Source organism: Chenopodium album, chromosome 3 (genome assembly GCF_948465745.1).
Source record: "Chenopodium album chromosome 3, dcCheAlbu1.1, whole genome shotgun sequence".
Lineage (NCBI taxonomy): Eukaryota > Viridiplantae > Streptophyta > Magnoliopsida > Caryophyllales > Amaranthaceae > Chenopodium > Chenopodium album.
Genome location: NC_137836.1, coordinates 3,010,437 through 3,025,023, shown reverse-complemented (window position 1 = coordinate 3,025,023; position 14,587 = coordinate 3,010,437). Strand labels below are relative to the sequence as shown.

The 14,587-nt window shown below is 34.5% G+C and overlaps 3 protein-coding genes across 3 annotated transcripts; 2 read left to right on the top strand and 1 right to left on the bottom strand.

The window, feature by feature from the left end:
* The first annotated feature begins 1,963 nt into the window (after positions 1-1,963).
* On the top strand, positions 1,964-5,669 carry LOC145622703 (CASP-like protein 4B1). Its single transcript, XM_081676447.1, has 3 exons — positions 1,964-2,340; positions 3,219-3,354; positions 5,476-5,669. Exons 1-3 carry the CDS (start codon positions 1,964-1,966, stop codon positions 5,662-5,664), a joined length of 702 nt encoding a protein of 233 aa, XP_081532573.1. The 3' UTR covers positions 5,665-5,669.
* A 691-nt stretch (positions 5,670-6,360) lies between these two features.
* Positions 6,361-8,066, top strand: LOC145610419 (CASP-like protein 4B3). The gene is made up of 3 exons (XM_081665766.1): positions 6,361-6,626; positions 7,098-7,233; positions 7,664-8,066. Exons 1-3 carry the CDS (start codon positions 6,376-6,378, stop codon positions 7,850-7,852), a joined length of 576 nt encoding a protein of 191 aa, XP_081521892.1. The 5' UTR covers positions 6,361-6,375; the 3' UTR covers positions 7,853-8,066.
* A 1,121-nt stretch (positions 8,067-9,187) lies between these two features.
* Positions 9,188-12,274, bottom strand: LOC145610410 (zinc finger CCCH domain-containing protein 48-like). The gene is made up of 8 exons (XM_081665758.1): positions 10,972-12,274; positions 10,779-10,874; positions 10,579-10,668; positions 10,361-10,462; positions 9,970-10,236; positions 9,783-9,842; positions 9,534-9,631; positions 9,188-9,439 (listed from the first exon to the last, which is right to left on the bottom strand). The coding sequence occupies exons 1-8, from the start codon at positions 11,506-11,508 to the stop codon at positions 9,286-9,288; spliced, it is 1,404 nt and encodes a 467-aa protein (XP_081521884.1). The 5' UTR covers positions 11,509-12,274; the 3' UTR covers positions 9,188-9,285.
* Between the last annotated feature and the right edge of the window lie 2,313 nt (positions 12,275-14,587).

The following is a 14,587-nucleotide window of genomic DNA, read 5'->3' as shown; positions in this document are numbered from 1 at the left end:
GCCAAAAACCCGTCCTTTACCCTCGAAAACCCTAACCAACCCCTAACGATGGCGGGAGAGATCCGATTAGGGCTTTTCGAGGGTGCGGGATGAGTTTAAGGTGGTTTTGCGAGAGGGGAGGATTTCGGGGAAGGGGGTTTTTGGTTTGTCGGGAAGAAGGAAAAGAGCGGCGCGGCAGGGGAGGGGATTCGAAGCCGACGCGAAGGGATGGGGAGGAGGATATAGGCGCGGCTGGCGTCGAGTGGCTAGAAAGGGGTTCGCTGGTTGTCGGGGAAGAGGTAGGGGGATTACACGCGAGGGTAAGGAGTTGGCGCAGGCGCTGGAGGAGGGGGATCTGGGCGGTGCCGGCGCCTGGGGGATGGGAGGGAGGTTGGCGCGGTGCTGCTGGTGATTGGTGGTTGATGGAGAAGATGGGTGAAGTTTTTTTTTTTAAATAAAATAATAATAATAATAATAATAATAATAATAATCTTGTAAAAAAAACAAACAAACAAATATATGGCCCAACCAATAAGATGATGCCACGTGTCCCACATAACCTGTTAATTGGGTTACTAACAGCCTAACAGGTCATAACTTGTTTAAAGCGGATAATGTACAAAGTTTGTATTATTTAGAAATAATCAAAAGTTTGACTAGTTTTTAACGGAACGCTCAAAGTTTGTATAATTTTTAACAATTTTTCCTTTAATTTATTTAAGTTAAGGTAAATATATATATATATATATATATATATATATATATATATATATATATATATATATATATATATATATATATATATATAGAAAGAAAATATGTAAACCAAAAGGATTTAATTGTTTTTAGATGCACCATTATGATCGGGTTGCATATAACTTTGCTCTAAAAATATTTGTGTACGTATTTTTTCCGCTATCATCAACCGCTAAAGTTGTGACATTAGAACAAATAGTATATATTCGTCAATACCAAATAGCTTGATGTATATGCTACCTAATAATGTAATTGATAGAGTGTATAAAACGATTCTGGACTTCAGCCAACAGGTTAAATTTTTTTGTTGAGTTGGTCTAATCTTAAAAGACGCTTATATGAAAATTGAACGAGGAATTAGTTTGAATTTGATTTCTTTGTGTAATGAGAGTTCTCCTTGACTTTGACTTTACAAGGTAAATGTCTTAAACAGCTACAACTATGTATAAACATTAAATAATTAAATATCATTACTTTTATGCACCAATTGCCAGGACAATCGCCCTTTGAATATTTTGTTAAGTAATTAAATTACATCAACTAGCTTAGTTGCAAGCAAGAACGAAGGCAAATCACTATGCACGATTTATGTCATGTTGAGCATGAGTTCTTAATACTTGACATTCTTTTACTTATTTATGTACACCATTAATTATAAATTAATTACCACTTGAAGACATCCTTTATTTAGCTCCGTCAATGGATAATTATTTTATGAACTATAGTTTTATACTTCTTCCGTTTCTTTATAATTGCAACACACTTTATCACGATATTTAAAAAAGGATCTCACATGATATAATACACTTAAAATGGTTTTTTTTTTTTTTTTTTGACAAGCACTTAAAATGGAGTTAAGAGATTGTTAGGAGTATAATAAAGTGGGTCATAAGTTTTAAATAAAGATAATAGTACAATTTTCACCATAAAACCTTCTTTCGATAATGTGTTCGTTGCAACTATTATGATATTTCTATTTTAGAAAAGTTTTACAACAATAAAAAACTATAAAAAAAAAAAAAATCGAGAAGGTATATATATTTTATTCGAAGTATATAACTAATTACATTGACCATTATTTTTGTAGCCATATAAAATAGTTTAATACAATTCATACGGATTACGGAGTATATAAGAAAAATAGTGTACGAAAAGTTCTTGAACAAAACATTTCTCTGTTATTTTTAAAGGCTAAACCCCTTGTTTCATTTTGTAACAAAGTAACAAAATGCAACAACGAGATATTCCACGACCTCACGGAAACGATGTCGTGGGCGGCGGAGCTAGAGTGAGGCTGGAAGACATCGAGGGCGGTGCTAGAGTGAGGCCGGAACAATCCCAGGGAGGTGCTAGAATGAGGCCGGAACAATCCGAGGAGAGTGCTAGTGTGAGGCCGGAACAATCCGAGGGCAGTGCTAGAGTGAGGCCGGAACAAGTAAACACCGTGTCGTCGGGAGCTTCGAATTCAGATGGGCAGAAGTTATTGAAGGGTGAACGGTTGAAGCTATGGGGTTTCATTTTTAGGATATGTGCTATGGTCGTTTCTTTCCTCTCTTCTGTTCTTATGGTTTCCGTCTCTGACTTTCATGTATTTCCAGGGTTAAGGTATACTAACTTGTTTCTTACGTCAAACTTCTAGCAATACTACACTCATTTACTTCTCCCTCCGTTTTTCAAGTGCCCCATAATGACATGTTACGTATGCCGATGCAAAATTTTAAGCAATAATATCCTTAATTATCATTTAACTATAAATTAAAGTGTCTTTACAATTGTTAATGAACACCGGGGCGGTCTTAACTTTAGGAGCCATCATTCTTAAAATGGTCATTATATATTTTCAACTGGTTTGACTGGTTAATAATAACACATGTCTTGTTTTCGTTAGGTAAGTTACAAAAAGTTAATCCTCTACCACTTAATCACGTACCCCTTCCCTGTACATCATCTTCATTTTTGTTTTTAACCGACCACTAAAAACTCAACACGTGATCACATGTTAATCAGTTTACCCGATCAAAATAAGTTTGGGACTATACTAAGAAGAAACCCTCTAAAGTTGAGATCACCAGGAGTTAATTAATTGTTGTGGTGATATTTCAAAGAAAAATGTTCATAGTTAGGACTAGCAGCGTCGATTTTCCGAAATTTCTCCCCTTGTATTTCTTTTGTTTTTTTGTTGATTTTTTTTTTTTTTTTTTTTTTTTTCCGTTTAAACTCTTTTATTCCTATCATTTTAAATAATCTTGACATACATAGACACCTAAATAATACAAAGTAGTTTTTATTGATTTGAATTCACTTGAAAAATGATTCACACTACTAATTTGAAGTACATGTCTCATATGAGGTCTACATATATTTTCCGACACAGTTTGAAAAATCGGTTGGTTCACCACAAATTTGGAGTGCATATCTCGTATCAGATCTATGTATATATATTTTGAATTTTTTTTTTTTTTTTTTTGTGTTTTGCGACACAGTTATGTGCTAGGTATAGCTATTATTGTGGTGGTGTATACAACAGTGCAAGTTGGGATAAAGGGTCACGAACTTCGCACCAAAGAGGATGTGATTCCACCCAAGGCTGCAATTTGGATCGACTTTTGTGGGGATCAGGTCAACATTACTCCATGTTTTACTCTTTTGCAATTGTATTTGTCTATCACAATAACTTATTGTACTGTATCTATCACAATATCTTCTATTGGTCCTTGATTTTTTGACATCTAGTATGATAGGTTTACATACATGTCACTCTATAATTCGTCCAAATATATACTACGTATATTTTTCAATTATATAATTTTCTTTTATAATATATTTCCCTTTTCCTCTTTTGTTTTCCATTCCCCTCTCCCTCCATTAATTTCTGACCACCGAGCCACCTTTTCTCCCTCCACCATGCCACCGAGCCACCTCCTCCCAAAAAATCAGCCACCCCCCCATTCACGACTAGCCATCCAATCTCCACTCCTCCCCCCTTTAACATTTCTATCTCGCTCCTTTTAATTTTCAATTCCCTAAAATCGGCCACCCCTACCCGCCGAGCCACCTTAACCTATGGCTGGAAAACCACCACCAACCCCCTCAACCCACCGCCAGTGACCTTAGAGCAACTCCAATGGCAAGCTAATTGTCAAATTAGCTTGCCATGCCACCTAAGATTGCAAAGCTATTATTCCTTCTAGCTAATTCATACCACAATGGTAAGGCTAATTAATATTTAGATTTTTCAGCTTTATTTTTTAAATAATTAGTATTTTATTAGAGACAATTAATTTCTAAGCTAATTAGCTTAGCAAAGCTAATTTGCTTGGCATTAGCTTGACCAAGCTAATTATTAAATATACTCCAATGGTTGGGCTATTAGCTTGAAAATTATTAAAATTGCAAGCTAGTCCTTGAAAGCAACCATTGGAGTTGCTCTTATAACGCAACACCTACAACTACCCACAAGCGACCATGCACCCCCCTCAACCCACCACCACCACCAACAACTTCATATATTCCTCTCAATCCACCACCATCTATCAATTCAAACCACACAAGCAACAACATCCCCCTTAATCCTCTATCATCAGCAATCCTGATAAACGGGTCTGGGCCGCACCCGTCACAAGTATCCATTTTATATGACCAAGGAGGTTTCACCTCAAAACCATATGGCAATAAAGAGAGTAGCCCCTTAGCCTTAAAAAGTGGACACAACTTTCTTATTATTACTTCAATGTGGGATGCACTTTCCAACACTTTCTACACTCTTTAATGTAGGACAACACACCACTCACATGTGAGTTTTCTCATAGGCTCAACAGATTCACACCAACGAAACTACCCCAACCCTCGAAATCCCTCCCCAACCACTTAAAATCCCAAATTGAACCTACCCACCCTTGAATACCTCCACCACCCCAAACATAGAAAAAAAAAAAAAAAAGTAATTCGGGTGTTTTTTTTTTTTTTTTGGGAGGGGGGGGGGGTGGATTTGAGTAGGTGTGGTGTTCATGGGATGGTTGCATTGAGGTGGGTAATAAGGTGGTAGGGAAGGGGAGACAAGGAAAAGAAGCTAGGTAGGGAAAGGGTGGTGGCTAGAGGGGAGGTGCATGGAGAGAAAGGGAGGAAAGAGAAGGTGGGTTGACTTGCTATGGAGAGGATGAGAGAGAATGTAAGAGAATGGAAAAAAATAAAATAAAATCTAAAACTTACTTAACATACGGGTAACCGACCACAAGGGACTAGTAGAGAGTGAATGATCAAGTAATAAAGGTGTAGGATCATTAGATATAATAATCAAAAAGGTAGGATTATTAACAACTACAAACAAAATAAATGTGGGATTATTATAATCAATTTTCTCTAAATAAACTATGTAAAAAAAAGTGGGTATAAGTGGGGATGAGAGAGAATCTAACAAATTTTAAAGTATGATATAGGGATGTGATATAGGGGGACTATTAATGGGGTAGATAATAGTAAAACATTGTTTTAATTTTCAAAAATAGAAATGGAATACTTTTTAAATTACGGCCTAAAATGAAAAGTGAAGACTAATTAAAATACCGGGGAATTATTTTTATGTTATAATATACTAAGTACATATAGAGTATAAATTTGAGCCACTCCACCCTAGTGAGAACAATGCTCACCTCAAACGTAGATTACTGGTTTATAACTTTTGTCTTAAATATCAATAAATGGACAAATAATCATTTTTTGCTTGGTAATTATGAATTGCAGTTTTTGGCGTACGTGTTATTTTCATCAAGTTCAACAGGGGCAACATTGTCCATCATTCTCAGCAGTGGAGTTTACATGACTGTAGGCCTACAACTTGTGGCAGCATCCGTCAGCATGTCTGTTTTGACATGTATTTTTCTAGCATTTGCGGCACTCATATCTTCATATCGTTTATTCGCTAACATATAAATGTAATCTCCTATACTTGTATGAACTTTATAAGCATTATCTTAATTACTCTTCTGTATGTTAACTAATTTTATGTACTTTAATTTATAAGCATTTACTTCCTATGTTCCAAATTAGATGATATAGTCTGACTTTGTACTATGCACTATTCACATAAATGGTTTTGACTCGTTTTATGATTTTATATTGAGAAAAAGTATAGACAAGTAGGTTTTTTTTAGATTAATCGCTATGCAATATGTATGAGCATGAGTTGTTAATGCTTGACATTCGATTGTTCATTTAAATATACACCATAATATAATAAATTCAACGAACTAACAACCTTACAAATAAATAAATATATTATACAACACTATGTACAATATAATTGTCAAAGAATTCTAGATATATCGTACCTTCACAATTAAGCTTTATAAATTAATCAAGTCTACGTTTAAAGTCGTCCGTAATTATCAAGATTTACATATTTACCACTATTCACGTGCTTAGATACTTAAAGACAGCCTTTTTGCACCATTAATTGATGATTAGTCAATGAATTTCATAGCTTAGTTTCATTGACAATAATTTTATTATGTGTTAACTATATAAAATAGTTGAATACATACAATATATACTTAGTACTATATAAGAAAAATAGTGTACGTAGAATTGCTTGAACATAATATCACATTTCTCTCCAAACCACTTGTTTTATTTTTGTACAAAATGCAACAACAACCAGAGAAAGAAGCGGCTGGAACCCTTCCACGGCCTCCGGGAAATGATGTCGAGGGTGGAGCTAGAGTGAGGCCGGAAGCAAACACCGGGCCGGCGGGATCTTCAGATGGGAAGAAAATGAAGGGAGATCGGTTAAAGTTATGGGCATTTATTTTTAGGGCATGTGCTTTGGCCGTTTCTCTACTCTCTTTCATTCTTATGGTTGCTGTCACTGACTTCTATTTATATTCAGGGTTCAGGTATTTTAACTTGTTTCTCAAGTCAAACTTTTAGTACGTACTGCTATAGTCATTTATTTGTGCTTCAGAGTGGGGAGTTCGTTCAATTCTCTTAATTACCTTCCTCTATACTCTCATGCCTTAACTTATATATATATAGCTTTGCGTCTTGTATGTGGTTGGTCACACCATATGGCCACTTTAAAAAGAACAAAGTAACCCCTGTAACATTGATCGGGTAACCCTATAATATTGACCGAGTAATCCTCATCATAACATTAACACTGTCAAATTAAGTAACCCCTGTAAAATTGAACGAGTAACCCCTATAACACTGACGAAGTAACCCTCATGGATGAGCACACCGTGTGGCCAGCCACATATAAGACTTTGTGCAAGTATATATAGTTGATCTTGATCACATGTATACCACGTATTATACTATATATGGTGTTGATCGATATGAAACCTATTTTTAATTTTGTGTTGCAGTTATGTGCTTGGAATAGCTATTATTGTGATGGTATATACAGCCGTGCAAGTTGGGATAAAAGGGCATGAACTTCGCACCAAAAAGGATGTGATTTCACCCAAGATTGCAATTTGGATTGACTTTTGTGGAGATCAGGTCAATATTATCCTTTTTCTTTTTCTTTTGCAGAATTAATAATCACAAACACAATTTTGTTATTTCTTTAAAAGATCATTTAATATTGAAGTAGAAAAATTGAGGTAATTTGAGTATTGTATTCATAATAAGCACATTGCTTCCTACAAAATAACAAATTCATACCATGTCGAAACTATAATTTAAACTAAAAATGTGATACTATTATATTACTAATTTACAATTGAAGTACTTCGTATTATGTGGCAATAAGGTAGCTATGTATTTGTTATAAATTTGTCATGATATACAAATTAAGTACATATATACAAAATATAATATTTAGACCTTCCTAGCAAATATTTGTTGATAAAACATTGTTAGGTGTAGTAATTTTTGTTTAAATGTTTATAATGGATGGCTATTTATATTTGGTTTGGTAATTTTGCAGTTTTTAGCATACATGATATTTTCATCAGGATCAGCAGGGGCAACAATGTCCATCTCATTAAGCAATGATTTTTACACAAACTCAGGCTTACAACTTGTGGCAGCATCCGTTAGCATGTCTGTTTTGGCATTTATTTTTTTGGCACCTGCGGCACTCTTATCTTCGTATCGTTTATTCGCTAATCTTTAAACTCGTTCATAACTCTTTCTCAACTAAATAAGAAAATATTGATCGATCAATTAGGTTTTACATCAATGGTTATTTCGTGCTTTCATTAATCATTATTTCTTTGAATTGTGCTTTTCCATTTGTTCTAATTAATTTTTTTAAATAGAAAACATGTTTTTCTTTGTAGGGTTGATCAATCTGTAACTTTTATGTGCCTATGTTATACTACGTACAATTATTGTCTACTTTATTCGCAGCTTCGTCTATTGCTTTCATATATAGTAGTATATATATACTCACTTGACCCACTTTAACAAATTACTTGACCTCGATTAATATTATATTATGCATTAATAGTACGAAGTTTCATACCACAATAAGGCCCTGTTTGGTTTGATGTAAAATGTTTTCATGGAAAATGAATTTTTCATTTTTTTTCCATTTTCATTTTTTTTCCATTTTCCTTTGTTTGGTTTGTTAAGGAGTGGAAAACAATTTTTCAAGGGTGGAAAATTCCATCCTTAATGATGGAAAACATTTTCCTTCTAAAAACAAGGGAAGCCACATTTTCCTCTCTCCTCCTTACCTCTTTTTTTACTTCCCTCTCATTCATCCTTACATTTCCACTTTTATTTTTTATTTTTCTTGGACTTTTCTTGTATGAAACCAAACAAAGGAAAACTAATTTGCAATTGTGTTTTTCCTTGAAAATATGTTTTCCATGAAAACTAATTTTCCATTGAAAATGTTTTACATTAAACCAAACGGGGCCTAAAAGTAGTTATGGTTAAAATATAACCTCTTTATTCCCTTATATGTTCATAATTAAGGTGCATGAATAGTTAAAACGTATAATTTACGTTACTAACCAAATTTAATTACATAGTTATGACGGATACATTTACAATTACAATCAACGGTACACGTTAGATAATGATCACATACAACACTTTCTATTTATTATTCTGAATATATACTGCTTAATAAAGAATAATATTAACGTGAATCTTTGTTTCCTACAAAGAGAAACACATATATACATAACCAACATTACTACTTTCTTCGTTTCACAATTTACGAAACAAGAACATCATTCTGAAACGGAGAGAGTACCTTGCTAAACATATTTTTACCAGCAATACCTCTTAAATAGATATGCGAGATGTAAAACTTAACTCTCTTTAATTCATGGGTCTCGCATAATATATAGGTAAGACCGTAAGATGTGCCACTTAACTCTAGCTCTAGATATTACTCTTTCAAATTGGCAACCTCACTGGATTTGTACCTGCTGTAGTCTTGTACTCCGTACTTTGTTAAAAAAGAATTTCATATATATTATATATATATAGAGAGAGAGGTCTGTAACAATGTGTTACATTCAAGTGGGAAGAATACACAATTACTTCTATTTTCAAAATTGATTTGCATAATTATAAACTAAACTGCTCAAATTAAGAAGCTTCAGGAGGTGTTGCAGTTGAGTCACTTGAGCATTTCCAAACTGACAACAAACCGGTTCCATCACCAGTGAAGAAAAGCCCTCCAGGGCCGATCTCAATAGCCCTGACTTCTTGTTTCGCAAATATCTTGCCTCTCTCAGCAAAGCTGCAGCAATGGCACCCAGAAATTGTGAGCAATAAGCAACATATCACTTGGAATGAAAAGTAAAATAAATAATCAAACTAGTGTAGATACTCACGATGGCAGGTCATATAGACGAACAGTGTTGTCATTGCACGAGGAAAGCAAAATTGGTTTATTTGCTGGATCATGCATACCACGCAAACAGAGAATACCCTGCAAGGAAGATGCAGTTGGGTAAGATGTTTGTTGACAGAATCATCAAAAGTAAAATGAAACAAATGAGGGGCAACTCTAAAATTGAATTGTTAAGTTAATTATTAGACACATCAGAAAACATGCAGAAAATTGTCTAGAGACGACTTACATGCTTCTCCTTGTGTTCATAAGTGACCTCTAGTTCTCCTGCTTCAGTGGCAGCCCAAACCTGCATATTGAAAGGTGTACAGAATTGCTTAGAATGCAAAGAAAAAAACTTAAAATGCTACAAGAACTGTCATATTTACAGATTACTTTACTAAAACCTAAGAGCTAGAGTGAAGTATATCCTCTACCTTTAATGTCTGGTCCAAAGAGCAGGAAAGCAGAAATTGCTCCCAACAAAGCACGGACATCACAACCTCAGAGTGCTTAGAGAGGGTGTGGATGCATTGCATAGTCTCCAGGTCCCAAACCTTTACTGTGTTATCCATTGAACCAGAATAAAGTCTTTTAGCCCCATAAATCAATGAAACCACGGCTAGAGTATGACCCTTCAGTGGTGCTACAGCTTCAAACATAGTAGCTTCAGAATTATATTTCCACACCAATATTGAGCCATCCTACAATACAGAACCAACTAAATCAGTAAAACACGAATAACAGGAATTTAATAGATTGACAGCTGCAAACAGAAGAAAATGAACCCAAATTAAAGTCCCGAGTTTAAAGAAGATAAGTATTTACATTAACTCCGGCAAAGAGCAATCCATCTACTGCAACCATAGCATATACTTGTCCAGCTGGTCCACTTAAAGTAAATTCAGCATTCGTCTGAATGTTCCAAACCTAAAACAATACCAAATAAAACCAGAACAAATCAGTTATGGATCGACAACTCAGTTCAAAACAAAGATAAAGAAAGCCACATAATTTGAGACCATCACAATGTTTCATCAAATTACCTTGATAGCATCAGTTAAACCAGCAAGCACCCATGGTCCTTCACTTATCAGACATTCAACCGGAACACCCATATCAACAACACCTATACACTGCATCGACCAAAATAATCAAATGGTTTAATGATCTATCCTCGCCCTAAACTAAGTCATAAGTACACTGTATATATGTTTAGTATAGAGAAAGAATTGATGATATCTACCTCACCAGTATGGCAATTCCAAGCTCTAACAGTCCCATCTTTACTAGAGCTGAAAAGCTTATCAGAGCCTAATGGAAGAGTAATTCCAGTGATAGCCTAAGAAATTTCATGTGAGCAAAATCAGAAAACTGATAGTCAGAACAAATACAAAGTTGATACACATTAATAATCGAGCAATTTTCAGGTTATATACCTTCTTATGCCCCTGAAGTTGAGCCACCAAGGAAAATCCATCACCATAACACCAAGAATGCAAGTATTTGCACTTATCACCATAAACACAGCTATCTTTTATCCAATACTCGCATATTTTAGTACGCGGGGCACTCTTAACATGTCCATTTGTAGCATTAGAAGCAGCCTGACATGAATGATCATTTTTCCCAATCTTTGCAGGATCACTTTGGGCAACCTCGTTCTTAGAGGACATATTCTGTTTCCTTTTAACCTCATCAGTGCTATCTTCATTCTGTCTCTTACAACTAACATTCAACGGCTTTTTTGGCTCATGGGACTCTTTAAAACTAGAGCGATTCAGTTTCAAAACGCGCTTGATGGGTGCAGGAGTGACCTCTGGGTGCAAATAACGACAAGATTTCTTTCTGCAGTTTCCAACCAACCAAAACTTGCAGACTTTCTCATTGGAAGGAGCAGTGGCAGGTTGACGGTGCCAGCTGAATGAAGCCCTGTTCTGTCTCTGTGAGACTCTTCTTGTGATCGTTTCCATCATTCTAAACAACAAAAAACATAAACATGACTAATCGCGCGCAACTATAATCCGTTTCAGCAACTATAAAGGTGCGTCTTTGATATGAATTCCCCTCTTCTGATGATATAGAGAGTAACAGCAAAAACCCTTGTCCAAGAAATCAACCGAAACCACCAGCAATTTCTCAGCAAATTGAATAAAACCCGAAACGATCCGAATTTCACATTCGACACAATACAAGCATATTGTATCAACAATTCTCTTCTGGGTGTGTTATCAATCGAACAAATCTATACAATACATCTTATAAATTGATCGATCCACCAATCAGAGATGCAATATCAGATCTTGTAACCAACCAATGATTCGTATCCAAAACCAAGTAACAATAATCGAATAAAATCAAAAACCCCCTTTTTGCAATTGAAACAATAGAACCCTAGAAATTAAAACTAAAAATCTAAACATGGAAGTAGCCATAAAAATCCCCAATAACGTAACCCTAGAAATCGATACCCTAGATACAGCCAGAACCAAAACCAGAAATCAAAATTCGGCATCGAAATTGTCGTAATCGCAGAGAACAATCCCATAATCGTAAACCCTAATTTAAAGAATACAGCAGAAGAAATACGAGTAATAAGCGAGTTATTGCGATTGTAAAGTTAGCAAACCTGAAAAACCACGATTTGAAGAGATTGATCGATTGGTAATTATGAGAAAAGGGACTGATCGATTGATGATTATGAGAAAAATTAAATTGAGAATTTTAAGGATGTTAATTTTGCGATCAAAGGTTGGAGTGAGAAAGACGGTGAAACAGATGTTATGAATGTTGTTTTTAAGCGGTTAGTTATATTTAATATTTATAGGTTTCTTATTGTTTACTATTCCTTTTCCTTGATTGCCAAGATTTAGGGTTGGGTCAAAGGGTCAACCTAAACAAAGGATTGGTGTTAAACGATATTTTTAAGTGAATTAAAAAAGGAAAATTTGCAAATTGCGGTCATTTAAAACTTGTATTTCGTAAATTGCATTCATTTAAAAAATAAATTATAAATTGCAGCCCAAAAGTTGTTATAAATTGTAAATTGCAGTCTAATTCAATTTTTTTATCGATTTGCGTGTTGAAAAATGTCCATTTAAGATTTAAGGGGTCATTTTCACCCTTAAAGATTCGAATGTAGCTCGAAATTGGCAAAAATTAACAAAAGTGCCTCGTTTTGCATAACAAAAATGTATCGATTTGTGGACGATTATTTTTTCCTAGTAAAAATGAGGCACTTACGTTAATTAAGAGCTAAAATAGCTTCTAAAACCTTAACAGAAAATTTTTCGACACTCATACCGATGAATAAATTGAATTGGGTTGCAATTTATAATATATAACAACTTTTGGGCTGCAATTTGCAATTTGTTTTTAAATGACTGCAATTTACAAAATACAAGTTTTAAATGGCTGCAATTTGCAATTTTTTTTAAATGACTGCAATTTACAAAATACAAGTTTTAAATAGCTGCAATTTGCAAATTTAAGAAGAAGTTACGGTTTGGGTTTTATTTTTAATAAGAAAAGGTAAACAAGAAATTAGGTGTAACACCCCGTCTAAAATAGAAGGCGAGACGTTAGCGGAAATAACGTCAAGACGGAATGTCACTCTAAGGGTTACTAAAAACTAAACAAAATAAATAAATAACAGAAACAAAAATTATGAAGAGAAAGAAATCTCAAATGATCAAAGAAAACTTTTAACGAGGCAGAACAACCTCAATTTCGACTATCTCATAAAGAGAGGTAAAGACATCAAAGAATAATCGATAAAAGTAATTAGGGACAACCTAAACACTTTGCTCTCGGCCCAGACTCAACAAACGCTACCCTTCACCTGCAAATAACATTTAGGTTCCACAATCAGTGGGGAGTAACTAGCAGTTCTCCCAAAGACGAGGAGATCACATAGCAAGAATAAAGACAAGGTAAGAACAAAGAAAAAGAGATATGAAAACAAAGTCACAAGACATGAACTAAAAGAAAATAAATATATTAGAAAGAAACTATTCAATGGAAAATAGGGTTACTTAGTAAACCAAAACGTGAAACGGAATAAAATAATTGTTAAAGTTCATATAATAATTCAAACAAGCAAGACAAGTTAAATAGTTTAGTAATAATATTTATATCATAGAAAAACAATTTGACTAAAGTAGGATCGAACGCTAGTGGAAGCCCGCAGTCCACTTCCTAAGGTTTGTCAGGCGAACCTCCAGTCAACTCACAGGAGACTGTGTCTAAGAATGGCCAAACTCCCGGTGCCGGATAGAAGCCAAATATGGTCTTACACCTCCGAACCTCCCGAACGACAACAATTAACCTAGGTTATACTACTTGAATCCCGCAGTCAATTAGTTGGCATGTTCTAACCATTAGAATCCCACAGTCCAATGGCTCCTAACTTACAGTCAATATAAAAATCGATAAAATAATATAATTTTAAATAAAAAATTATCAATGATCAGTAGAGATGCCACATATGGTCTTATACTCAAGAATTATCAAATCAAACACCGCAAAATGCATAGATTAAATAGTGTGTTACCAACACCATGAGAAGTCTTTTAATCAGAAATATGCACACTATACACATACATATACATGCTGTCTAATTTTTACAGGTTGCAAATACATACTTCTAAAATTCACAATTTTGGAATATTGCTCTAAAAATTACCAAACTTGCACACATTGACCTAAACATTGACACTAGTATTATAAAGTATAAATATATGAGCCAAAACAAGGTTTTAACCATGATCATATACATTAAACTAAGTCCAATCAGCAGCTTTACATAAAAGTTTGGATTTTAATCCAACATTATCATGCCAAAATTCACCTACTTAGATTACTAGTCATTCTACAAATTAATAACTTGAAAATACATTGCATAATATGATTTCATGAATTCCTAGCATGATTTATAAAGTAACAATCAGAGTATTATACTACACTATTTTCACACAAATTGCAGGCAACAACTCACTCCATATTACTTCTCAAAACCGCACTATACTTCACAAAATACCACTTATACCAATTAAA